Consider the following 27,857-nt stretch of genomic DNA (forward strand, 5'->3'; position numbering starts at 1 on the left):
AATTAACAGTTTTAAATACAGTTTTTTCCCTAAAACAGTGCAAGATTGGAATTCGTTACCGGCATCTGTATTTTCCCCGCAAGATTTTTCTGATGCGTTACATTGTCTACTTACCTGATAATATGTATGTTTCGTATCCGTGTGCAGCCAATATTGTATCATTTTATTCTTTTGATTTATTCTTTTGATATTCGTGTACTGCTAATATTGTATCAATTTTATTTTCTTGGTTATGTAACAATGTAAATTCATTCTTGCTTGGGCCAAGCAATGGCCTACAGTATTCTGAAATAAATAGATAAATAAATAAATAAATAAATAAATAAATAAATAAATAAATAAATAAATAAATAACTCTGTCGTAACCGGAGACAAATCCTGGATGTTCGAGTACGACCTAGAATCGAAAAGGCAAAGAAGCGAGGGGCACACAAAATCAACCCCCCGCCCCAAGAAAGCGCGAATGAGCAAGTCTCGAATCAAAACGATGCTCATTGTCTTCCTTGACGCCCGAGGAATTGTCCATTTTGAGTTTGTACCGCAGGGAGAAACTGTCAACTCAGCCTTTTACCTGGAGGTGTACAAGAGATTGAAATGCCGGGTCGTGCGCATGAGGCCTGACATCAAAGACACAGTCAAGCTCCACCATGACAATGCCCCCAGCCACACGTTCATCATCGTTACCAACTTCCTGGCCCGGAGCAACACCCCGGTAGTCTCCCATCCCCCTTATAGTCGCGACTTGGCTCCGTGCGACTTTTTTTTGTTTCCCCGACTGAAGAGAGCGCTGAAAGGAAAGAAAAGGAAAGCATTGGGAGGCCGGGGAAAACATACAAAAGCACGTTACAGTGTTTTTGAGAGACGTTCCCATCGAGGACTTTCAGGGTGCCTTCCAGGTGTGGCAGACACGTCTCCGCAAGTGTATTGATGCAGGAGGAGAGTATTTTGAAGAATTTTAACCATTTGTACAGGTCTGGTCAATAAATCTATTTTTCCCAGAAAATGCGCATTACTTTCATAATGGACCCTGTACACCAAGCGCGCATGCGCATGTGCAGAAGTGCAGCATACATTCTCATTCTGCTAGGCCATCTTCCACGCACAAGTGTCTTATTGTCTTATGTTTAAAAGTAAATTGCATCAGAAAATCTGTAAGGTACAACTTACACACAAGCTGCAGACATGATAGCTTCGGATTGTAATACGAGTATACGAGAAACATAATTCTGTTGAAACTGAAAGACAAAGCTCTTTTTCAGCTGCTGTTCGAGGTCCATCCTCATTCATCCTCATTCTTGTAGGCCCTCTGCCTGCAAATGCGTTATCGAAATAATTGAATTTCTCAAAGTAAAATGTCAGAAAGTTCATAAAGTACGACTTACACACAACCTACAGGCATGATAGCATTGAATTGTAATTTGAATATACGAGAAAACATTCTGTTATGTGGAAACTCTAACACAAACCCCTTTTCCAGCTGCCATGGCTGCACTGTCGTTGGACAGTGTTTGCCATAATGTTAATTATGGTGGCAGCACATGTTGTGCGACAGATACATTGTGTGCACACGTTTGTCACGCACCCACGCACATGTGCAGAAGTGCGGCATGCATCCTCATTCTTGTAGGCCACTTGGCGCAATGCATTATTGAACTAATTGAATTTTTCAAAGTAAACTGTGCCACAAATTTCATAAAGTACGAGTTACACTCAACCTACAGACATGATAGTGTAGCGGCATGACTATCGCCTCCAAAGCGGGTGAAGAAGATGGGCTCACATGCAGGTAGCGCGAGAATAGAACGCACTACTGCGCTTGACCTGAGTGGCCGCAGTGTCGGCCGCTCTGGAGATCCCGCGGCACCATGGCCGGTCGGCCTAAATAAACAGTGGCTACGGTGGCTACCTCTTCGCATCGTCTCCCTCAGTAGCATCACATTGTAATTCCAATATATGAGCAAACATAATTCTGTTACGTGGAAACTCAACCATAAACCATTTCTACAGTTGCTGATTTTTGGGTGAGCATGCCACAAAAAAATTCCAACCAGCTAGAGGCTAAATTTTACAGCTTTGCTGTAAAATTTTTTTTCTACACACGCAGCACAAAGCTTTATTACTTTCTGACATAATCTCCTCCACACTCCAAGTAAGTTTGCTAGCGCTTACAAAGCGCCTGTATTCCCGTAGAAAAGAATTCGTTTGGGAGTGGAAAACCACTTGTGCACTTCGTGGTGTAGTTCTTCATCAGAATGAAACTTCTTGCCAACCAGGGCTTCTTTCAGTGGTCCGAACATATGGAAGTCCCTTGGGGCAAGGTCTGGTCTGTATGGTGGATGCGGAAGACACTCAAACTTCAGGTCTATTATTGTCGCAACTGTTACACGGGCCATATGGGGTTATGCATTGTCATGCTGCAACACCTGCAATGCAACACCTGCAGACAGCAATTCATGGCGCTTCGATTTGATTGCAGGTTGAAGATTATATTTGAGGTGGTCAGAGTATGATTCACAAGTGATAGTAGTCCCTCGCGACGTCTAGTGCACCTAGATGATGCCTTTTTCATCCCAAAAGAGGGTCAGCATAACATTCCCTGTTGATAGCTGTGTTCGGAACTTCTTTGGTTTGGGTGATGAGGAGTGGTGCCATTTTTTACTTGCTCTCTTTATTTCTGGTTGGTGGTAGTGAACCCAGGTTTCGTCCCTGGTGACAATTTTTGATAGGAAGGCATCCCCTTCTTCAACGCACTGCAGAGAGAGAGAGAAAAAACTATTTTCATGTTGGGTGGTGTGGTGGAAAGGCCCTCAGTCCAGAGCCTCGCTTGTGGCATTCTTCAGTGCAGCACTGATAAACGCCACAAGGAACCTTGGTCGTTGGCGCTGGCTGCTTCTGTCAGCCACCCGGCATGGGGTTTGGGGAAAGATTTGTAGGGGCAGGCAGGGGAGATGGGGGTGGTCCACAGGACCAGAGGATATGGGTGGGATGTGTTCGGGTGTTCGCCACAGTATCGGCATGGGGGGGGGGGGATCTTCAGGTAAGAGGCCGCGGATGAGGTGCATTCACGCTGGTGTATGGAGTGTTTTAGTTTGGGCCTGACAAATCAGTACACCCTGTTCACGGGTGAGCACTTTGCTGAGCTTGGGGAACTTGCGCCTTGCCTCTTGATATGGCCACAGAAGCAGGGGAGCCCACCTTTTCATCTGGGCTGGTCACGGAATGCAGGGTGCCTGGTTCAAAGTCTCGCAGGTGAACTGATTAGCTCTTTCATTTCCCGGCAGGCCGTCATGACCAGGTATCCAGATCATTTCCAAAGGACCCTGAAGGTGCTCTTGAATAAATGTCGAAATGTGGGCAGGGAGATCGTTGTGCAAGTTTGCTGCAAGCTGCCATGGAGTCGGTAAATATGGTTCTTGGGTAGGCTGAGTTACTAGGGGCATGTGTTTCATCGCGATTGCGATGGCTGTCAGCTCCGCTAAGGTCGGATTTGTCTCTGGGAGCACCTCTGTATGTACAGGGTCATCCACTTTTAGGGTGAACACGGCTCACCGTGGTCGTGCTCCGCGGGGCGCCAGTTCATCCGGCGCGGCGGCGCATCGAAGTGAAGCGGTGCAGGCGCAGACGGACCAAGGGGAGGTGCTTTGTGTCGTCTGCTACAGCGCTGGAGCGTGCCGCTCTGGCTTTGCTGTTTGCTGCAAAGTACACTTCGCTACACCCAGGTGACTGAGCGACCGAGGCGGCGTTGCGGGAAGGCGCACTTCACTAACTGGAGCATTTTCCAGCTGGTTCGGTCTACAGCTTGTGAATAGCCTGCTTAATATACATTAACAGAAACAAGCGTCTCACCACATAAATAACTTAGCATGTTATTTATAATTGATGAGGGTAAAAATACAATCATTTTTTCGCTCTCTTTATTAGGCTGGAGCCATTTTATTTTACTCTCACAGCACTTGGTGTAGTGCATACCGAGAAGCCTATTAGGCGCGCTCTTCTTCGTTGGAGTCATGATTTGATGAGCCTAGCGTGCCGTTTCGCGCATGTCTTCATGCTAAAACGAATTTGCTTAATTGGCCTAAGAAAGCGACCGAAACCCGTAATAAATTTCACAGCGATTGTTCAATCATGCATCATCACGTTTGCCATCGATTTTACCGTTAAGGAGGGCAATAATATTACTTCGATAGCAACTAAGAAGTCACATCCACTACTTCTCGACTCTCTTATTGACGCGTTAATGTCGCTGGTAGGGGTGCATGGAGCACTTTATGCGATATAGGAAAATTCTCTTCCCGGCATAGCAACTGATTTAGCGACAATTTTACTCCCCCTTCTCATCTTTCTACATCCTGTAAAAGAAACAAAATTCATTTTTGTTGTCACAGTTTGGGTAAAATCACCAAAGCGGTGCCATTCCTTTGACGGCTCCCTGACGCGAGAAGTAACATTCTCATTTAGAGGAATCGTTGGTCAATTATGTGATTACATTGATTAGGTGAAGTAAAACATGTGGCGCCGTCGTTTTTTTGGTTGTTTTTTTCTCCTTGGAGTCAATGCACGCTGCATGCGAATGCTGTTTCTGTCCGTTTTGAATAGGTAATTGGAGTGGAAAATCTATAATCTACATGTCTGTTTTCTAGCTTAAATTACGTCTTGCTGGGTAATTAAGTCATTGTTCGCTTCTATTTCATTTCAGTACTTCCTAGGAATAGGCCATATGCATATTCTCACTAGCATATAAATATTTTTTAATCGTGCGGTATACGTACCGAAGCGACACATGGCCTCTGCGTTACGCCATATAGGTGGGCATCGGATAAATTTGGAGAAAAGGACGAATTGATTTTTCTTTTTTTTAGGCGTTAGGGCAAGGGGGGGCTGAGTGGGTAAAACCCAAATATGAATACGGCACAGGAACCCTTGCCGCGAACAAGCGATGCTGTTGCCGTCGTGGGAAAGTGGCCGGTCCGTGTGTTGGACGAACGCGGCCACGATAATTAAACCGGCGGTCATGAGGCCGGCCCGGTGTCGTCTGTCGATAGCATGCCGGTGGTTGGCAAACGGGCTCGACATTTGTAAAAGCCAAGCCCGGCCCAAGCCAGATTGCTGTGGTCGGGCCAGTCTACTTTTTAACTGACCATGGGCGTTAGCCGGATCTACCACCGAGGCCCCCCGCTCCCCTTTTCTTTTTTTGCTTAGGTCATGCTACCCCATATTAGCTTAATATGATGATGCGGTGCAGCCAACGGCTGCTCAAGTGAGTGACTGGCCGCTCACGAGTCAAAGATTCTGGGATGACTCGTCAAATCGAAAGACACCAGAGGTGTTTCCACTAAACGTATTTCTGTCGACTTGCATGATGAATTGCATTTTGTTCGGTTGCTGGTTGTCATGGCACTTCAGGGATAAAAAACGCTGTAACAGTACAGGTTAATTTTATTTCACTGGTGCACTTTTGTAAACTAGCCATGTCGTGTGTACCGGAAAACAGAAAGACGACGCATTGTAGATCTGTGCCTACAAAACTATTCTCAATGGGTTATATTGGAGATGACAAAAAGGCCACTGAAAACTGTGAATCGAATCGTCCAGGTTTACAAGAAGGATTGAAGAATTGCGGATGCTCCCCATAAAGCCCGACAAAGAGTGACCACTGAAGCTGAATACATGACCATTGTTGTGGCGGCTGCTGCTGCAAACCCGACCTCCACCGTTCGGGAAATTAAGAACAGCCTCAGGCTGGGTGACGTCTCTGACACGACTATCAAGCATTGCCTCTATGCCCCAGGCTAATAAAGAGCGCGAAAAAATGACTATTTTTACCCTCATCACTTATAAAAAAACATGCTAAGTGATTTATGTGGTGAGAAGCTTGTTTCTGTTATTGTATATTGATTAAGCAGGCTGTTCACAAGCTGTAGACCGAACCAGCTGGAAAATGCTCCAGTTAGCGAAGTGCGCCTTCCCGCAACGCCGTCTCGGTCGCTCAGTCACCTGGGTCTAGCGAAGTGTACTTTACAGCAAAGCCAGAGCGGCGTGCTCCAGCGCTGTAGCAGATGAGGCGAAGTGCCTCCCCTTGGTTGGTTTGTCTACGTCTGCGCCGCTTTGCTTCGATGCGCCGCCGAGCCGGACGCACTGGCGACCTGTGGAGCGCGGCCACAGTGAACCGTGTTCACCCTAAGAGTGGACGACCCTGTACAGTTTGGAGGTCGTTAGTCACGACTGCTATAGCGAAGCCCCGTGCACCAATGCTAGCATCACGTAGAAGTATATGCCGTCAGGGTGTCTTGCCGTGTACCTCTTGCAGTAGGCAACTTGCTGGCGTCGCCTCTCCTTGCCTCGTTCTGGATTCATGTGGCATGGCAGTGGAGCTATGGTTAGGAGTTCTCATTGTTTCGGGGATAGTGGGCGCGTGTTCACAAGGTGCGCAGCTTCTGAATGATGACCGATGCTATGGAGGATGTGCGTGCCTTGACACGCAACACACTGCAGAAGTTGTTCACATCAACACGTCACTGTTTCAATTCAGGGGTCATGCTGCCGGGGGCACCCATCTTGCAGACACTTTGTGAAATCCTGAAGTCCGAGCACATCATACATAATGTGGTAAGCATAACAATGACAGATGTTTACACTTGCTGCAGTGTTATCCAGCATCAATCAACGCTTCTTAGGTTTCTGCGCTTACTACCATCATTTTGTCGAAGGAATTTCATGGATCGCTGAACCATTGAGATTAACACGCCGAGATCGACCCTTCGAGTGGACGGATGAGCAACAAGCAGCCTTTACAAAATTTCGGAAGTGACTGCAAACAGCCCCTGTGCTCGTGCATTTCGATGACAAGGCTGACACAGAAATCCACACAGACACACAGATACCAGCAACGTTGGGCTCACTGCCATGCTCGTCCAGTGGCAAGACGGTACTGAATGAGTAGTAGCCTATGCGAGTCGCAGTCTGACAGAGGCGGAGGTCACCCATTCCACGACTGAAAACTAGTGCCTCGTCGCTGTTTGGGCCATCGGCAAGTTCTTCCCCTACTTGTACGGCCAACCTTTTCAAGTAATAATGACCACCACTCACTGTGCTGGCTTGCGAATTCTTGGGGACCCTTCAGGCCACCTTGCTCGTTGGAACCTCCGCCTTCAGAAGCACGATGTCACAGTGGTTTATTGATCCGGACAGAAGGACTGCGACATTAACTGCCTCTCACATGCACCTATACCTTTGAAGCCAAGTGACTTAGAGCAAGACTTCTCGCTTCTTTTTGTAGTAGGCACTGTTGAGATAGCTGACCTCCAACGTGCAGACAGTACATTGCTTGCCCTCATCCTACACCTCCAGGGAGGCGACGTTGTCCCACGGCCGATGTCACGAGGACTGACTTCTTACTGCCTCCACAACAATGTTCTCTACAAAAGGAACTTCTAAAACAGCCAAGAAACATTCCTTCTCATCGTCCCAGTTTCACTGCGCGAAGTGTTGCAAGCTTGTCAAGACGACTCGTGGGCCGGACACTTTGGCTTCGCCAGGACATTAGCGCACATACACCAGAAGTATTACTGGCCACAGCTGTTCTCGTCCGTTCAGCACTACGTGAGAAGCTGCCATGATTGTCAGCGGCGCAGTTTCACCTTCGAAACCAGCTGGTCTTCTGCAATTCCCTGGACCCTTCTCCAGCACCGTTTGAACAGGTTGGAATGGATTTTCTTGGTCCATTCCCTATGTCGTCCGCAGGCAACTAATTGGTAATCGTCGCAAAGGACTAACCCAACGTGGTACGCAGAAAGAAAAGTAGTACCCCCTGGAACCTCCACAGAAGTCGCCATGTTCTTTGTTCATGGCATCGTATTATGTCACGGGCCCCTAACGTCTTAATAATCGATCGAGGGACTGCATTTACTGCTGACTTCTTACAGGAGATCGTCGCACTGACCCACACCAATCATCGGAAGACTGCGGCCTATCACCCACAAACTAATGAACCTACGGAGCGCCTCAATACAACTATCGCCGATATTATCTCGGTGTACGTTGACGTAGAGCACAAGTTATGGGACCAACTTTTACCGTATGTGACATTATCATATAATATGGCTGTTCAGGAAACCACCCGATTCACACCATTTGAACTTGTTTATGGGCGCTGCGTAACAACACCTTTAGACGCCATGTTCCTGGTCAACAACGAAAAAAGAAGCAACAATGCTGACGACATCGTCCAGAAGGCCGAAGAGGCTTGGCAGCTTGCTTGCAACCGCATCCGCCTCCAGCTGAGTAATGACGCCTGCCATTACAACAGTGGCCGAAGGAACATCCTGTACGGACCCGACGACTACGTTTGGGTCTGTAAGCTCATCCGTTATCAGGGGCTGTTGGAAAAATTACTGCGCAGATACTTTGGCCCATACAAGATTGTTAGGCGACTCAACGACGTGAACTACGAGGTCGTCCCTGAGAGTACTACTATGAGGTCGAGCCGACCATGGCCATGAGCAGAGATTCTCCTCGTAGTACAGATCGAACTGTAGTGTCCCTCTAATAAACTTTTTTCCGCGTCCTTTGTCGCCCTTTACTCCCTACGATCAGCGTCTGGGGCGGTTGCTTTCCACGTGGGGAGTAATGACGCGAAGTAAGCTGCCCACTGCGAGTCCCGATCGCCAGAAGTCAGCTGTCCACTACAGGCACTGATCGCCAGAGAGAAGACGACGAAGGGTGCAGTTGTGGTGCCGGGTTTTTTGGGTGTCGGCCATCATTAAAGGGACACTAAAATGAAAAATTATTTCTTCTGCATCAGTAAATTACCGTTCTACAACACCAAAAGCACCACTCTTACGATAAGACGTTTGGTAAGCCAGAAAAAGCGCAAGAACGAAATACGGGTTGCGATCCCTACTTAAATTCTTGCACCTGGGGGCTGTGACGTCTTAGATTTTGATGGCATCTTCTAGGGCCTACTAATTATATATAGTGGTACAGATTGACTACATTGTGTTCTAAAGGAACCAAATATTAAACATGGCAAGTTTTGGGAACCTTTATTCAGCTAACGCTGCCCAAATGTGAAAACATACTTCGGAATCCCTAACGTCACGTTGACGTACTGGCGCTGGGGTTTCGGTGCGAAATTCAAACACTGATACTTGGACCTTTATTTTCTTATCTAATAATCAAACTTTTTTTTTAAATGACTGCCTGCAGGGTTCTCAAACAATGCTTCATTAGTCTAAACTGATTTATTGTTTCACTTTAGTGTCCCTTTAAAGAAGGCTCTTCTTTTTCGGCGAGCCCAAATGCGAAAACATACTTCGGAATCCCTGATGTCATGTTGACGTACCGGCGCTGGGGTTTCGGTGCGAAATTCAAACACTGATACTTGGACCTTCATTTTCTTATGTAATAAACTATTTTTTTTAAATGACTGCCTGCAGGGTTCTCAAACAATGCTTCATTAGTCTAAACTGATTTATTGTTTCGCTTTAGTGTCCCTTTAAAGAAGGCTATTCTCTTTGGGCGAGCCCATCTTAGTTATCTTCGTGACAATATATAGTAATCATATTGCTTGGCATCTATTTGAGGTACTATCAAGACGGGCAACAACTGGTTATTTAATTAACGAAGAGCAGACACGATTTCGAAAAAGTATGGTATAGAGTACAGAACAAACACAAATAAAATGTAAGAGGGCAAGTGCTGGGGTAGCTGAGTAACAATATGGGATTTGTCAGGCGTGTTCAACAGTGAAAGTGCATGGCGAAGTGCAGAATACAGTGATGATGGTTTAGTTACAATATTGAGTTTTGTCAGAACAAATTTTTTTGGTGAAAACACGTGGTGCGTTCCAGACACATGGTTGCATGAAAGCTGCAGTTAGCTACAGAAGCACCATAACACCAGCACGTGGAGGGGCAGTGGGTTCGTAATGCTGCTAAACTGATTTTCATGAGATTTGCTGCATTAGAAAAGGTAAAAAATCTACTGTCTGTCAAAAATATATACCGTATTTACTCGAATCTAATGCATACTTCTTTTTTAAAGAACTGGTTCAATAATTGCGTGCGTGTTAGAATCGACTACGACCCTAAACCTGTGTTACCATATCGCCATCGGCATTTTAAAATGGCCACCTCGTACACGCTTCGAGCCTAGCTGCCGTAGCTTCCTCCATCTGCTGCTGTACATGTGCTTAGGCAATGCTTCCTTTGGCTTAGGTTACTGCACTGTCTGTCTTCCCGTTTTCTGCGTTTGCTCTATCAGCATGGAAGTGCCGACTGCAAAGACATGCCTAGTTTATCACAAAGCTGCAATTAAAAGGAAAGCGATCACGTGTGCAGGGACCGGTGGAAATCGGGCCGCTTCGGGCGTTCGGAGTCCTCGAAACTTGCGGGCGGCTCTGGTGCAAACGGAGGGGGGGGGGGGGGCGTTCTACACCAGCGGCTGCTGCGTACAGCGCGACTGCGCAGCCCCTATATTGAAAGCAATCTGTGACGGACACAAGAGTCTACACATCTAGGCGCACCGTGCTGTGTTTTCGTCGCTTAGTTTACGTTGAAGCAAGAGGCCGCACAAAGCTCCTGCTACCGCACTTCTTCTCTCCAGCGTTTTGATAAAGAGTTTCCGTGGTCATTGAGTGAGACATATTCATGTTTGCTTGTGTGTGCATGGCGCTATGCTTGTTAATTTAGCTAGCAAGCGAATGTTTAAAAGTTTATACGGGCCGATAAAACTACTATCCTTACTTTTCATATTGCTGTTTACTAATTTGCTATCGTAATTGATGCTTCGCCTTTTGGACGAAACTGCAACTTTTTTTATTTATCGCAACTTTACTGCATTGGGAGTAAATCTTTTTTTCATATGAGAGAAAGTTGTATTTCTGTATGAAAAAGTGAGGTGTGCGGCACTGTAAAGGACTTTTCTTTTTTTAGGTCATGGCAAGCAGGTGCGCGTTACAATCGAGAGCGTTTTTTTCTTTTAAACTTTTTTGTTGGTTGCGGAAAACGGGTGCGCGTTACAATCGAGGGCACGTTAGAATCGAGTAAATACGGTATATTTTCTTTAGGCCATCGAACTTTTACGAAAGCAGCAGAAAGTCACAGAATTAAAGTATATATGAGACATGTTTACAATTGTGTAATTTAGCAATAAAAAAAACAGCATATGTTTAAAAAGCCTATAACAATTCTTTAAGCTGCATCTGCTGGGACATTTAAAGTTGGTGAAATTGATGTTATAGACCATTCTGAAATATACCATTCCGTTGGGAAACTTGGGAGTGTGAGACTAGTATAAAAAAAAGGCGTAAACAAATATGTTGTATTTATTCAATTGACCTAATGTATACTTTACAGAATTGATATCAGTTTTTAGTGCAAAGCTATGAAGTTAAAATTCTGCTCCCAACATACGTAGACTTTAGCTTTTCTTTTTGGCAGTTCCATGAAAAACTGGAACAGGTTGTATATTTCACATCTCTAATTCTTCATAATTTTATATATCGTGCACATATGAGTCAGAACGCACAGAACAGAACTTTGTTTCTTCAGAAAGCAACTATTATGAAATTGTTTCAGGTGGAGGCGCCATTTTCATGGAGGGTGTGTTTTGCCAACTTTGAGGTCACTCCACAAGTGTTATTTGGTTCCTTGAGAAAGCAAATGTTTGAAAAGGACAATATTTCAAATGCAGTGCATTTTCTTTATTCTTGATCCTGTGATTTTCAATAAAAAGGTATTTGAATTTAGTTGCACACAGAGTGGTGATTTTCTTTAGAATTTATCATCGTACAATAAAACAATAAAATAAAATTTGCAAGTGTCGAAAATTTGTGTGCTATATTCCTTCCGAAATTCTGACTGACACAAGTTGTCGCAGCAGTTAGAGTGGCAAATTTTAAAATTTTGTGTGGTACGGCTAATGCAAATACTGCCATGTGATAATTTTTCAGGTATCTTCTTTGAATTTTGTACCACAGTCTGTTGAAGTGAAAATACATGAAAATAATTTTATTATAAGCCAAACACTGATTTTTGAATGTTCTTGGTTTTCAAGGCCATTATGAGGTATATAAAATTAAGAAATGGACTAATCTTGTTCTTTTCCTACAGATGGCTTTCGCAAAGTGGCCAACATAGACCAGGGTCTAAGGTCAGACCGAGAGGGAATAGAGTTTTTCCATAACTTCTTCATTCGGGGTCAAGAATGTCTGCTAGAATTCATCAAGCGAAAGGTAAATACTGCTTGCTCTTTTCTAGTTTCACCAGCTGTTCTGTCATGCTGCAGTTTGACTTGTTTCTCCTCTTGATTGGTGCTTTTGCACTCTACTTCTGACCATGAAGTTTAATCTCTTACCCTTCTTACTTGACACTTATTTGCTGTTGAGCTTCAGCTGTGGTAATAGCACACAAAAACTGCAAACTGCCATCATAGCTGTTTTAGGTCTGTGTTGCATAAGTGTGGCCAGTACATTTGTTTTTGTCCTTTGCATAAAGTGGTGATCTGTGTTGAAGGAATACTGCCTCACTCTGTTACAAAGTGGGTTACAATTTAAGCTGCAGAGACACTGTTGGGACAGTAAATTTTTTTTTTAAATTCCATTTCATGCCGAGGAGCACAAAAAATGGAAATGTACCACCCTTAGATACACAACTGGTCGCTTTTTCATCACATCACAGGTCCGCATATGTGAGAATCTCTTCAATGCAACTTGTACCCCTGTCAAGCGGGCAAGTTAAGTGCACTTACGGGGAGTGCACTTCGGGACCTTGAGTGACACTTTAGGCTACATGGTGCTAAACAGGAAAACAGAGCGCGCACGCAGTAAAAAAATTGGCGACAGCCTAAGAGCGTATTTCTTTAATATGGTGATTAAAAAGAAAAAAAAATTCTAAAAGGTTATTTTACATCGTATTATAAATAAGAAGAACTATCTTTTTTCTCAACAAAAAATGAAAATATTATTTTATTGTAAAAGTGTTGTAAGTCAGTGCTGGCCAAGACGAATGCCTAGCCAATCCGGAACAACATGGCAGCGTGCGACGAGACAGCATTTGTTCCTGTTAGAACAGAATATGAGCGAGTTCTGTTTTGCTTATTTTATTAAAAGCTGTTCAACTCAAATGAACTTCTGTGTCCTTTTCTTATGCATTACATTTTGTATCGTTGAAACCGCTGGCGGCGAGGCTACGCACTGAACCAGTGCGTAGCCCGCAAGACTAACATACAGCAAACAGCTTACGAGCACACAGCTCACTAGTTCATTTCTAGCATGACAAGGAGCACTCAGCTCCCGACAACGAGCACGACACGAGCACACAGGTTCGAGCCTACACACACAAAGGCTGACACGTTCGATGGCCCCGTGGACGGAAATGTTCGTGTTGCACTCACACACAGGTGAAAAGGCCGGACAGTTCTCGGTACCGCCCAGCTTTCAGTGCCGACGTCAGAGGGCTTCGTAGAACTCTGCTTTGTCCCGGATGGCTTGGCCAAGTACCAATTTCCTGAGTTGATCGCGCGCCACGTGGCTGCCGGCTCTTCGCAGTTCTCCGAAGGGCGCCCCGTCTGGTGGGCTTGGAACACGTGCAGCGGGCTGAAAGCTGGCACGTTGCCACCCCGTACGGCCATTCTTAACAGCTCCTCCATGGCCCGGAAAATCTCGCCTGGCCAGTGCTGGCAACCGCTGGGCAGGAAGAGAATGGCTGGCGAGCAAGATGATGGCTTTGCTCTCTGCAACCCCTGCGTACTTGGAATGCCTTCAACCATCTTACAACTGGCACGGAAGAGCCGACCCGGCAACACAATACCGCTCAGCGTTCAAACGCCCGGAATCAGCTGCTAACCCACCAGGCCTCCTATCACAATTCCAATGCAAGTCACTCAACTGGGAATCCCAAATTTTGCCCCAAAATTTCGTGCCGCCAAAGCGAGCGTTCACGTTCCTCCTGAGTTCGACCAAACCCGACCGTCGCGCTGCACAAGAGTAAAGGTTTACGCAGAATTAAACTGAAGCCTTTCAAACACCAATACTCAAACATAACTTCAGCAGCCTAACTTCGCGAACAGCCTGTTCCTACCCTATCACAGTGGCGTACTTATCTCATGTACTGCTGCCACTGAACCGTCTGGCCAACTCCACAGGTACGTCATCACAGACGCGCTAAGTTTGAGGTCCCTATTCTGAACACGTGCTTGCATCATACAAAGTTTTCATCACGCTGACTCACATTTGTTCTTTTAGTCCACACAGGACACGTTCCTTAAACAAACAACCAAATTTGCGTAACTTACGCATCACAGAGGAACCTTCGAACAAATGTGTCTTCTAATAACTAGCTCTACGCACGCGTACTAGAGAAGTCAGAATACGGCTGCCCTCAACACACACGAGCAACCCAGTCATCAACGTTCTGCTTCCTTCCGTCCGCACAGGACACGCGTTAATGGACCTAAGAGCTCTTCTCAGTGCAAATGACGCACTTACTGAAAATCTACGCGTTTAACCTTAGAAAATTCAAAAACACTTAGAAAGAAAGAAGGTTAAATAACACACACGCGCGTTACGATAGGCCTCTCAACGATAACCTTGACCTTCAGGTTACTCACGCATACACAAAAAGAAAGCCTATATACTTATTAATGAACACCTCGCGAGACTACAGGTTTACTTAAAACGCGTCTTTCAAATCTCGAGCTTCTCAAACAAATCATAAACAGAGCTCATACCTTACATATTGAAAGAAATCCTAGTCTCAAATCGCGAAAATTTGCAAATGTTCAAAAATAAAAAACAACACACTTCATTTCTACGGAAGGGCTCTCGGCCTCCCTTTCCAAACGCTTACGTCTGACTCATACTTTGAGTCGTACCCGAGGTGGTTGCGGTTTGAAAGCTACTCTGGCTGCCGAGGAACAACAAAAGGGCTGACTCACTATCAGCTCCCCCAAGACGTTAGAGTCCCCTGCCAATTTGCGTCCTCGCGCCTCGCTTTCAGCATGTGCTCGATTGACCGCGTCGCTACTCCCCACCTGGTCTCGTCTTGCCACCTTGCGCTTCTTTGTACTGCACGCTGAGCTTCGAAGAGAACGACGGAACGACGAGGAATTTAACTGCCCCGTGCCCTTTGTCCGCGTCCGTGCAGAACATGCTTCTCGGTCCCCTTTTGACCGGTGGCTCGAACGTGTTTGATGCGTCAACATCGTCCGTGACGACCGCACCTGTCTTTTCTTCGCGCCCTGCCTTTTCGCGCCTGTCGCCGTCTTTGGCTTCGCTACATTAGCCACCGCATTCCGATCCTTTCGGCGCTTCTTTCTGCGGCGCTTTCTCCTCGAACTCTCTTTCATGCCGTCATCTCGCGCCTCGTGCTGGCCGTTACACATCTTGTCGGCCCGGATCGGTCTCTTACCCGCATAGTCGGATTGATTTTCATTTAAATCAACATTCTCTCTGCCTCGACTGGTGGACAGCTCAACCGGCTCTGGCACAATGCAGCAGGCTTTACTCAAGTTATGCAACTCGCACTCTTGCGAACTGCCCTCTACTGCATTGCCCAGCTCACGCTGTGCATCTGCACACAGCCCGTCGGTATCGATCGCTGTCTCACACGCACAGTCCGAATGATTAACAACTGAATCATCCCTATCTAGGCTATCTAGACTGGCGGAGAGCCGCACCGATCCCTGAACAATGCAGTTGTTCTCTCGTGAGCTACGGAGCTCGCCACCCCGAGAACTATTCTCAACTGCATCGTCCAGCTCGCACTTCACTTCTGCACGCAGATCTGACCTGACATGGGTGCTCGCATCTGTCATGTCCGTAGTATTCTGTACCTTGCTAACGACCTCGCTACCATGAGATGCGACGCACACGCGCGGTAACTGTGCCAATTTGTTCGCAGCTGGCCTAGCTGTCTCTACAGTCCTCTGTTGGCACAGCACCTCGTCGCTCTCACTCTGGCCTTTAACCGCCTCTTTTGCCACTAAGGCTTCGTTAGCTGCTAGCACTTCGAGTTCACCTATGAACGTGCTGCTACTCTCACAGGTACTACTACTTTTCTCGGCTTTCGACGAAAATCTGCAATCTACTTCCTCACACTTTTGCTGCGTCCAGCCTACAGATTTCTCAAGCCGCTGTTGACTTCGTGCGCTTAACTGCTGCAAACCCTCTATCTGTTTCTTTACTGCTGCAATTTCTTTTTCAACCTCCTGCCGTTTTTGCTCACGCTCTTGGCGTTTTCGCTCGCGCTCTTGGCATTCTTGCTTAATTGATTCCTGTTCCCGCTTTTTGCTTAGAATTCGTTTGCCCATTTGTTCTATGAATTTCAAATCATTGTCACTTTCGAGAATGGTCTTACGAATCTCTGCTTCCGTCAAGTCCTCCTCTATGTACACCTCGATCTCCTCACACAACCACAACAGGTCAGCTCTCGTCAAACTCATTAGGACCATGGTTGCTACATTAAGCTTTGGCTCTGCTGTCACACAATACTTGCTGCGATACCCACGCAAATTAGAATGCAAGTAAAAGATCCCCAGCGAATCAAATCCAAAAACACAGAGAAATTGAAGCCTGGTAAATCTTACAGCCAAAACCAAACGCTTACCCACTGAAGCAGCACCATATCACCAGTCCTTCCCCGCCGTATCCAGTCAGTTGCAAGAGGTGGTCAATCTCAAGTCGCCTCCAACTTGATCAGGATGCCGGTCGGTCACCATGTGCCAACGTCCGTCAGCTGCCGTTGCTGTCTCCCGAGTCGTAGGCCGATCTAGGAGCCATAGTCGGATCCCACCGCTGCCACCAGTTATTAGATTCGTCGGACGATCCTACCGCTGTCGACCAGATGTAGGAGTCGTCGGACTAACTCGCCGCTGCCACCATTTGAAGGAGTTGAAGGTCGTAGAGAGGAACTCGGTGAACAGGATTTATTTTTATATTAACAGTTTAAGCAATATACATTGGCAGTCTAGCGCGACTCCCATATGGAGCCTGCAAGACTAACATACAGCAAACAGCTTACGAGCACACAGCTCACTAGTTCATTTCTAGCATGACAAGGAGCACTCAGCTCCCGACAACGAGCACGACACGAGCACACACGTTCGAGCCTACACACACAAAGGCTGACACGTTCGATGGCCCCGTGGACGGAAATGTTCGTGTTGCACTCACACACAGGTGAAAAGGCCGGACAGTTCTCGGTACCGCCCAGCTTTCAGTGCCGACGTCAGAGGGCTTCGTAGAACTCTGCTTTGTCCCGGATGGCTCGGCCAAGTACCAATTTCCTGAGTTGATCGCGCGCCACGTGGCTGCCGGCTCTTCGCAGTTCTCCGAAGGGCGCCCCGTCTGGTGGGCTTGGAACACGTGCAGCGGGCTGAAAGCTGGCACGTTGCCACCCCGTACGGCCATTCTTAACAACGGTAAATAAATTAACCCTTTGAGGACGATAACAATACCTGAAGAACATGTTTATTCTTCATCAAAGTGTGCTGTATACACCACGAATAAGGATATTAAAGTTTCAACGAGAAGAAAGAATATTTTGTTAACCTTTTCCATAATAGCTTTGTTGTGTGTTGGACATACCAGACCTAACGCTTAAAGGGCTCCTAAACCACTTCTGATATTTTTTAAACATTTCAAGTAAACGCGCATCGAGTTCAGAATGCTGTCATGATCAATGATGATAAACGCGGCAGCGCTACACGCTGCGGGCGTGCCCCAAAATAAAAATACAATCCAGTGCACCTCTCCGGGCCTTTGCAGTATCCTCAGTGCACGCCGCAACGTCACCAGGAGCAGACACTGTCGATTGTTCCAACAAGAACCTACGACTTCTGGTTAGTCTGCGAGCAGGTACACGTGCTCCATGCTCTTCCTCGTCATGTTGCTCGCTTGTGTGCACTTCCGAATCGGTAGCTACTGCCCTCAACGCAAGTGCCAAATCGCTTGCATTCCAGCACCATGCTTAGAGGTCTGATTAGCTGTGCGAACAGAGTCTGACAGTACTTTGCGATGGCTAAAAGGCATCCATGTGCGGTGCTTGGCTGCAAAAACACTATCTAGAAAAACAAATCGATGCGACATTGGCTGCGTCATGATGACGCCCTGCACAATGCTTTGAGCGCATTGGAGCTGTTTCAATGAGTTCACCTAGTAACGTTGTAGTGAATGCATATTTTGCTCACTTGTGTTTCTCTGCTTCTATTTGTGTGCCGAAATCCCGGAAAGCATAGTACGCCGCCTCGAGCACACCAGGATTCAGACATATGCTGGGAATATGGGTGCCGTGTAATGCAATAATTTCCTTTAGCAATGACTTCTGTTCCCTCTCTGCTGCAAACATTCTCCTCGGCATTTGTACTCGCCACGCATAGACCGCGCATGCACCTGCATTGATGATGCCATTAGCGTGGAACAGGCTAACAGCCAATGGGTGAAAACAGCAGAATGTACCAAGCCATATTGTCACCACGATCTGGGGAATGTGGCGATGGCGGCTTTTGATCTCCAGTGGAGGTGCTTCGCACGGCGTGTCACCATACAGGTGCATTATATTGGTGAGCCTTTCTAGAGGTGTGCGCAATACAGGGACCATGCAGCACGCTTCGCATGAGCACGGGCCAGCACGGCAGCAACAGTGGATAGCCGAGAAGTGTGGAGCTGCGGTAACCGAAAGTGGACAACGCTTTGAAAAGCATGTTGGCGATGACGTATGTCACGTGACATTTGGAGGAACACTTTGCGATTGCGAGGAGGAGACCACCCAACAAATGAAAAGTCGCGAAGGAAAGAGCGAAACAAGCGAGGGCCCCATTTCGATCGTCGACTTTGCTATCACGGCACCATTTCGAAAAATTCTCGCAGCTACATGTTCGTTGGAGATTTGTGCACAACTGCAACACTGCAACTAAATTTCGACCTCTGGGTGGTTTAAGGGCCCTTTAAATCGAGCTTTAACTCAAGCTGCCTAGGGCTTCGAGTGGAAATTATAGAGACAGTTCTCATCGGATGTGAAGCAGAGTTGAAAAACCATCAGTGCCAAAAAGTAAAATGTACCTTAATGTTATATACAACAAAAGGGCTTTATTTAGAAGCATGAAAAAGTTTTTAAAAGAATGCATATGTTAGAAGGAATCCAGGTTGCCATAATCTCCACTGCGCTTATGAACATGCTCACTGGGTGGACGTGTAACTAGTGTGACCACGTATTGCTATATAATTTAGTGTTGGTGGATATTTTGCTTATTTTGGGTTGCCTCTGCCTGGACAGCTTCTTGGTGATTTGGCGAAATTGTTGGTACTGCGTTTTACGCCAGAACTGTTGTAACTTGAGGAACCCAAACTTATTTCCACTATACAGTGTGCATATACAGTCAAATCTCGTTCCTATGAACCCCACATTAACGAATTTCTCAAATTTATGAATATTTTTAAAATCTCCACCAGATTGCCTATATTTTCAATGTAAAAATATTTCAGAACTACGAGTTTCAATACAGCGCATATTTCAGAATAATGCACGTAGTTTATTTTCCCTGTTATAACCGAGGAACATCAGTATTACGAATTCGGCTAAAAGTAACAGCGCCGCAACTCTCACGTGAAACAGAAACCACGAGTGCAGTAGCTATCATCATCACCATGTCGAGTGCCAACTGCTTCATCACAAACTTCACCAAGAACTTCATGACAAAGGTTTGGTGATGTTCACACGAGATCCAACGATGAATGCAGCTAGCGACTGCGCCAAGAAAAAACAAAAGCAGTTTTCGATGCAGGACAACTTGGATGTGCAGGAAATCGACGCAGGGAGAAAGCAAATCGACATGTGCAGACAGCGGGGCATTGCCCTATCGACCATTGCGACCATTTTAAAAGACCGAGACACAATTGTCAAGCTTCACCGAGAATCGCAACTCGCTCCTACGAGGAAACGGCTGCATCTGGGAAACTTTCAAAATGTGGACCAAGTTGTTCTCACGTGGTTCAAAGATGCCAGACTGCAAAACGTTCCCGTGTCTGGCCCAATGCTAGAAGAAAGAGCCCGTGAATTTGCCGCTGCACTTAAAATAACTGGGTTCGACGCCAGTGTGGGTTGGCTTTTTTGTTTCAGCCAAAGGAATGGAATAACTCGACAGGTAGTCTCGGGCGAGGAAAAGGCTGCTGGCAGAAAAGGCGTGGATTCCTGGTGCAATGATCGTTTTCTAGAGGTGGCTGAATCGTACTCTGATGATGATATTTTCAACGCGGATGAGACCGCATGTTTTTATCAGCTCCTGCCAGACCGGACGATACACTTCAAAGGGAAGCAGTGCAAAGGAGGGAAGAAGTCGCATCTTCGCGTGACAGTCCTACTCTGCTGCAATGCAACAGGCACGAAGAAAATAAACTGCTCGTCATCGGCAAGTACGCGAAGCCTCTGCATGAAAGAAGTCATGTCGTTGCTGTATGACTAACGCACCAGCAAACGAGCCTGGATCACCGGAGAACTCTTTTCCTAGTGGCTCATCAAACTTGACGACCAAATGAGGAGGGTTGACCGAAGAATTCTGCTGGTTGTCGAGAACTGCTCTGCTCACATTGTGAATGTTAGCTTGAAGCACGTTCACTTGGAGTTTATGACGCCAAACAACACGTCCTGGCTGCAGCCCCTAGACTAGGGCATTATAAAGACTGCGAAAGCAGAATTTCGTACGTGCCTTGTGCAGAGGTTGATTATCAACCTCCGCCTAAAGTAGCCGGCTGCAATCAATATTCGTCAGGCAACGGAAATGCTTACAGGAGCTTGGTGGAACTTGAAGGCGGTCCACCATTAGGAACTGCTGTCGAAAAGGAGGGCTTGTTAAAGCGCCTGTGCAGCTTGAAGATGGTGACTGACAACAACCCAGGAGCCCTGTTGACTGAGGTTGCGGAACTGCTGCCCACCATCTCTTCCTTCGACAACTACGGGGAGAGCGACAGCGAAGCACTAATGCGGCGAACCTGACAACTGAAGAGATTGTTAACTGCGTTTGCGTCGTCTCCAGTGACAATGACGACCCTAAGGAAGACGACTGTAGGTCACCGAACACAGAAGATGAGTTTGTATCGAACATTGATGTTTTAGTGCATGTGAACAAAGTCCGCACTTTCATCACTCGGTGCAATGATGTACCCGATGAGGTATTGGGCAAAGTGGAAGATGTAGACGCATTCCTAATCGGTTGTGCGGGCTTCATGCGCCAGAAGAAAATCACTGATTTCTTCAAATAAAGCAGCTTTGAAGTGAGTGAAACATTTTTATTTGAGAGTATGCTTGTCTGCACATGCGTCTACTGCCAAGGTACGTCATTTTCATTCCTAGGTTTGTCCACTGGCTTATAACTGCAAGTTTTTCATTACAACAATATTTCAATATAACGAACGATCTTCGACGCTCCCGCGTGCTTTGTTATATAAAGATTTGACTGTTGTATTTAATTGCTAGGTGTTTTTCAAGTACAATTCTGAGCAACACTTGTTTCATCCAGTCTTAGCAGTGATGTCTGAGCAGTTACCTTAGAGCTGAATCTTTTCTGTAGGGTACATGTACCCATCTTTTACACATACTCTGTCTGGGAAGTCATGAGATAGCAGTGCTGATCCCTTGGCATTTCAGCAATCCAACACAGTTTAACCACGATAAATGGTTCGCCAACATTGCATCACTACTCTTCTTGGTGCTAAAGACAATGTGAAGTTCCGCGAATTCATAAAAGAAAAAATTGGCAGAACCCATGTCACGATGACTGTCAATGGTAATGCGTTAGCATTGAATCAATACAGCAGCACAACGTACCGTAGAAACCCACGTATAATACGAACCCGCATATAGTACGAGGTGAAATTTTTGGGATGTGAAATGGAAAAAAAGAAAGTCTTATCCGTGTATAATGCAAGGTAGGAAAACTCGAGGAAAACATTCATTGAAATTGCACTCCGCACCTCAGTCGCTGTCACCCGCCGTGGTTGCTCAGTGGCTATGGTGTTAGGCTGCTCAGCACGAGGTCGCGGGATCGAATCCCGGCCACGGCGGCCGCATTTCGGTGGGGGCAAAATGCGAAAACACCCGTGTACTTAGATTTAGGAGCACGAAATTTCTGGAGTCCTCCACTACGGCGTGCCTCATAATCAGAAAGTGGTTTTGGCATGTAAAAACACCATGGATGGATGGATACAACTTTCTTGTACGTCCGGCAAGGTTTAACGCGACCCGGGCTCAGGTCTCCCACGGGGGAACGTCAAGGCCCTGCATCAACGCCGCCTCACGGGCTTGCTGGACTGCCCACGTCTGGATTCCGAGGTCTGAGCTGTGCAGAGCGGCGGCCCACCTCGATGACAGGGTCTCCGGAGTAACTGCCATCCCTCCTATATCTACATTGCACTCCCACAGCATGTGTTTGAGTGTTGCTGGTCCTTCCTGGCACAATTTGCACGTGTCGTCCTGATGCTTATCTGGGAAGATACGTTTCAGACGGAATGGATTAGGGAAAGTGTTCGTTTGGAGTTGTCGCCAGGCGACGGCCTGCCTCCTGTTCAATTTGGGACTCGGCGGTGGGTATATCCTTCTGGCTTTCAAATATGCACTGGTTATGTCGTTGTATCTGGTGAGCCTGTCCCGTTCTGCTCGAGAAGCGTTCGCTATCGTGCGAGAGGCGTTGCCCTGTTCGACACGGCGGTTCATGTCTCGCGCCGTCCGGTGCGCCGTCTCGTTTAGGTTCGGGAGCGCGTCGCCTTCCGTGGTGACGTGCGCGGGGAACCATATGATCCTCGAGCTCGCGGTTTTGGATCTGCCCGCTTTGGCCAGAATGGACAGGGCTTCCTTGAAAATTCGACCTTTGGCGTAATTCTTTACTGCCGTTTGCGAGTCACTTAGTATGACTTCGCATTCCTGTTCTGTGAGGGCCAGCGCAATCGCTACTTCCGCTATTTCCGAGTGTTTGGTGTATACACTGCATGTGGTTCTGATTTTTGGCTCTGCGTCAATGACTACGGCGGTGTATCTTTGGCCGTTCGCACATTCGGCTGCGTCGACAAAGCGCGCGTTTCTCTCCCTGCCGAATGAACGGAGCAGAGCCTCGGCTCTTGCCTTTCTTCTACCTCGGTTGTAATCAGGGTGCATGTTTCTTGGTATGGTTGCCACCATAATGGTCTCTCTGATTTTGTTGGGGATTTGCATTTTCTTGCCGTGCTGGTTGTGCTACGTTATGCCGAGCGTGTTCATAATGTACCTTCCCGTCGTGGTGGTCGACAGGCGTTCGAGCTGCGAGATGCGTTGTGCTTCGGCTATTTCTTCTAGGGTGTTGTATATGCCCAGCTGAGCCAGGAGCTCAGTGCTCGTCGATTCCGGGAGGCCCAGGGCTATCTTGTACGTTTTCCTTATGAGCGTGTTGATCTTGTTCTTTCCCGCGACGTACCAGTTGTGGTAGGCGGCTACATAGGTGATGTGGCTGACAACGAATAAGTAGATCAGTCTATGATGTTTTCTTCCTTCATGCCCGCGCGTCTATTGGTTATTCTCTTTATGAGTCTCGTGGCGCTGGTGACTTTGCCTTCGATCTTCCTCATGGTTTCGCCGTTAGCTTTGTTGGCTTCAATGATCATTCCGAGGATTTTGATCTTCTTTACTTTGGGGATTGCATTTCGGTCTTAGGTGTACAGGCCGATTTCCTCGTACTCTTGGGGTCCTGTGTAGCTCTTTGGTGGCATGCCTCTGCGCGTGGGCCGGTAAAGGAGTAGTTCGGACTTGCTCAGGGAGAATTTGAGGCCCGTTCCTTGGAGGTGCTCTTCGACTTTGTGAATGGCCGTTCGTAGTGCGTGTTCAATCTGCCCGTCACTGCCGCGGTCCGCCCAAATCGTTATATCATCTGTGTATATAGCGTGGTGGATTCCTTCGATTTCCCGTAGTTTGCTGGGGAAAGTTGAAAAGGAGCGGAGATATAACTGAGCCCTGGGGGGTACCTGCACTTCCCTGGGTTCGTTCTTCGGACTCGAGGTCGCCAACCGTCAGGGTGGCTTTGCGATCGTTCAGAAAGTCCCTCACGTAGTTGTAGGCCCTTTCCCCCAGGTTCAGATTAGACACTTGTCTAAGGATCGACTCGTGAGCGACGTTGTCGAATGCTTTCTCCAGGTCTAGTCCTAGGATGGCTCTGGTGTTTCTTGTCTTGTTGTCAAGGATCTGGTTCTTTAGTTGTAACATGACGTCCTGCGTCGACAGGCGGGATCGGAAGCCTATCATGGTGTGGGGGTAGGCTTCCCTCTCTTCTAAATGGCTGTTGATACGGTTCAGGAAGGGGTGTTCCAAGACCTTACCCACGCACGACGTGAGAGAGATTGGGCGTAGGTTCTCCAAACTCAACGGCTTTCCGTGCTTGGGTATGAGGATAGCCTTGGACCTCTTCCACTGCTCTGGGATGTGGCCTTCTCTCCAGCACTTGCTCATATAGCCCGTGAGTTTGGTGACAGATTTGTCGTCCAGGTTTTTGAGCGTTTTGTTGTTAACCCTGTCCGGTCCTGGGGCTGACTTGCCGTTGAGTCCTTGGAGTGCCGTTCTGATTTCCGCCTCACTGAAGTCTTCATCTAACTTGGGACTAGGACTGCCAGTGTACCGGCCGTGCTCGACCATCGGTCGTTGCGGGAGGTACTTGTCGCAGAGTTTCATGATGATTTGCTTCTTGCTCGCCGCCCCTTTTTCTTTGTGCAGAAGTCTCTGCATGTCGGCTCCTTGCTTGGATTTGCATTGGGTTTCGCCCAGCAGGTGCCTGAGCAGTCGCCACGTACTTCCGTTATGGTGTTGGCCATCCGCGGCGTTGCAGACTTCGTCCCATTGTTGCTTGCTCAAGGTTTTGCAGTGCTCTTTAATTTGTTTGTTTAATTCGGCTATCTTTTTTCTCAGCTTTCGATTGAGCCGCTGGCCTTGCCATCGGGTTTGTATGGATTTCTTGGCTTCCCAGAGGTGGGCGAGGCGACTGTCCATCTTCTCCGTCAGGAAATCGGGAGTGATGGTTTGCGTGGCCTCCCCGACATCCCTGGACGGGTCCGCGATCCATCTGTCAATGTCACCGATTGGCTCGTCGTCTTGCCTGATATCCCGGTGCTCTGAACTTGTCCGAGTCTGTCCATTTGAAGCTTTTGACTGGGAGGGTGGTTCCCGCTCGGGGGATCGTGATCTCGATGATCATGTGGTCGCTACCTAGGTCTTCTAGGGTGTTTCTCCAGGTAGCCCTCTCGATGTTTTGATCATTGTTAAGTCCGGTGTGGTATCTCTTGCAACCGAATTGCCCATACGCGTTGGGGCGCTGGAATCCGTGATGAGCGTGTATTCCAAGTCTTGCGAGTCCTGCCATAACTGTTTGCCCTTGGTTGTGGTGTGGCCGTATCCCCAGGCATGGCACGGCGCGTTGAAGTCCCCACCCACTATTAGCAGGTTCAGGCCGGCGAGCTCGGCTGCCTTTTTGAGCAGGGAGGGAAAACGCTGCTGTCTTTTGGATGGGTTACTGTATATGTTCAGTATAAAGATGCTATTCTTTTGCATTCTGTTAGGAATAATTTCTATCATTATATACTCGGCCTGTGGGCCTTTAATCTCATGTTCTATGGGTACTAGGCCCTTTCTGATTAGTGTGGCGATGCCCCTATCGTTTTGGAATTTAGGGACGAGGGCGCGGTAGCCCGGGATGTTGGCCGACGCGCCCACGGTTTCTTGTAGCATTATCACATCGGGTTTGGGTTGGATGTTTCTTACGTATTGTTGTAGGACAGGTTCTTTCCCGGCTATACCTCTGCAGTTCCACTGCCAGACCAATAGCTCTTTATCGTGTCTGGCCATCCTGGAGTCTTGAATAAGGACCTGTTGAGAAACTGGAGCGGTGCGCGGGGGGCGGTGCCACCATCTGAGATTACGGGATTTATATCATGAGTTCCCGTGTTCGGCTGTGGTGATTGCGACAGGGACGGTGCCCACATCGCACATTCTTCGAGCTTGACAACCCTAGTTGTGAGGCCGGCTATGGCGGAAGACAGATTGCCGATTGCACTTTGTAGTTCAGTAAGCATGGCTTTTATTTCCGATCTCGCCTGTTCGGCGCGGCTGGTGTCTTGGATTTGTACGGCTCGCTTTTTCGCGGGTGGGGTTGCTTTGTCCTGTTCCTCGCCATTGTTGCTCGGAGCAGGAGTGGTGACGGGAGTGGGTCTAGGGGGTTGCGTGGGAGGCGTGACCTTTCTCAGTTCGCGTACCTCTTGGGTTAGCTGTTGTACTAGGCTCCTGAGCATGGCGTTCTCACGTTTTATTTCTGTAATAATCTCATTGTCTATGTTCTTTGTGACTTGCGGTTCTGAGGCAGTTACTTCGTAGACCCCGCGCCTTGGCGCACCCTTGACCGCGTCTGCCCAGCTCACCTTTTCTGGGAGGGCCTGGATAGATCTGGACCTGGCTCGGCCCGGTCCCGGGGTGCGACTGCGAACTCTGCTCCTCGACCGGCTGTGCTGCCGGGATCGAGGGGTCCCGGTAGCCGACGTCGATCTGGACCTGGCCCGGCCTCTGGATCTGGATCTTGGCTTTTGCAGGGTGGGGGCTTGCTCTCCTCCGGATTCCTTGACCGCCTCGAGTTCTGCTTCCGCTTCGGCTCTTTTCCTTTCCCATCTTCGTTTCTTGACTATATACGGGGTCTTGAACTTTGCTCGGCAGGATTTGTCTGCCGTGGGGTGTTTTCCTCCGCATGGCAGCAGTTTGGGGTGCACTGGTGATTGGGGTCTGGGTTCTTGGCACCGCAGCCCCTGCAGATCTTGTCCTGGGGATTTGGGCAGACGTCCATACGGTGCCCCAGTCTACCGCATTGGTGACAGATGTCGACCTGCTTTCTGTACAGCGAACAGCGAAGCAGAGTGCCTCCATACCTGACGAGAGTGGGCACTTTAGGCCTTCGAAGGTGATGATGACTGTGGTCGTGTTGCTAAGACGCTTGGCTGCTAGGGCTGTCGGGTTCCTGTCGTTCACGATCTTGAAGTTAATTGTCCTGGAGTCTTCTTCGAGAGGTATGCCTCGGATGACCCCCTTGGCCGTATGATCGGGTGCCGTTTCATGCGCGTTGACCTCGTATTGGCGGTCGCCGATCCTGATGACCTCGAGCTTCCTGTATTTTTCTGCGTTGGTGCAGCTGGGTGTGCTGATAACGACAATGTTTTGATTGGTGTTGGGGCAGACGGTATCTTCGCTGGCGTCTTGATCTGATACTCCTGCAGCCCGGTATATGGCTGACGCAATCCTGACTGCGCCGATCGTTGCGGTGTTGAGGCCGCCCTTGGGTCTAACGACGATCTTGATGTCATTCCTCGGAAGGGCCGGCATTCTGCTGGCCTTGAGTATTTGTTGTTTTACGTTCTGCGGGCGTCGTGGCGGTTGTCGACAGTCTCCCTCGCCGGTGCGGGAGTAGGTTTCGTTCTTAGGTCTATCCCGCGATGTGCTAAGGCCGGACCGGGTTTTGGAGCCGATCATGCACCAGCGGGCATCTTCACCGAATTTTTCGGGAGACATCTCCTCTCCTTCGACCTGAACCTCCATGCGTGGCGAAAAATTGGTTCGTAGGGCTTGGGTATTGTTAGGCCTGGCGGGCGGTAGCTCGCCTAGGCTTGCCTCCAGGCATGCGCAGCGTCTTAACGCGGGGTCGGCGTTGCTCGGCCAAAAGTGCTTTCTAAAGTAGCGAAAAAACATTTCCCACCTTGAAACTTGATACCAGTACGCTCCTGGCACCTTGCTGCATTCGAAAATAGCCGAGCTAGAAAAATAGCGTTCTGGCTCGCAGTCACTTCGTCTTCCGTAAAAACACCATAATTTAATTTT

The 27,857-nt window shown here is 47.8% G+C and overlaps 1 protein-coding gene across 3 annotated transcripts in view; it reads left to right on the forward strand.

The window, feature by feature from the left end:
• The window catches only part of LOC126547186 (heat shock factor protein 1-like), a 157,922-nt gene that overhangs the window by 24,854 nt on the left and 105,211 nt on the right, over positions 1-27,857 (forward strand). For all 3 annotated transcript variants that reach the window (XM_050195073.3, XM_055062810.2, XM_050195074.3), the window contains exon 3: positions 12,111-12,232. In XM_050195073.3, the coding sequence (XP_050051030.1) occupies positions 12,111-12,232 (122 nt within the window). The remainder of the gene's footprint in view (positions 1-12,110; positions 12,233-27,857) is intronic.

The sequence above is a fragment of the Dermacentor andersoni genome, chromosome 1 (genome assembly GCF_023375885.2).
Source record: "Dermacentor andersoni chromosome 1, qqDerAnde1_hic_scaffold, whole genome shotgun sequence".
Classification (NCBI taxonomy): domain Eukaryota; kingdom Metazoa; phylum Arthropoda; class Arachnida; order Ixodida; family Ixodidae; genus Dermacentor; species Dermacentor andersoni.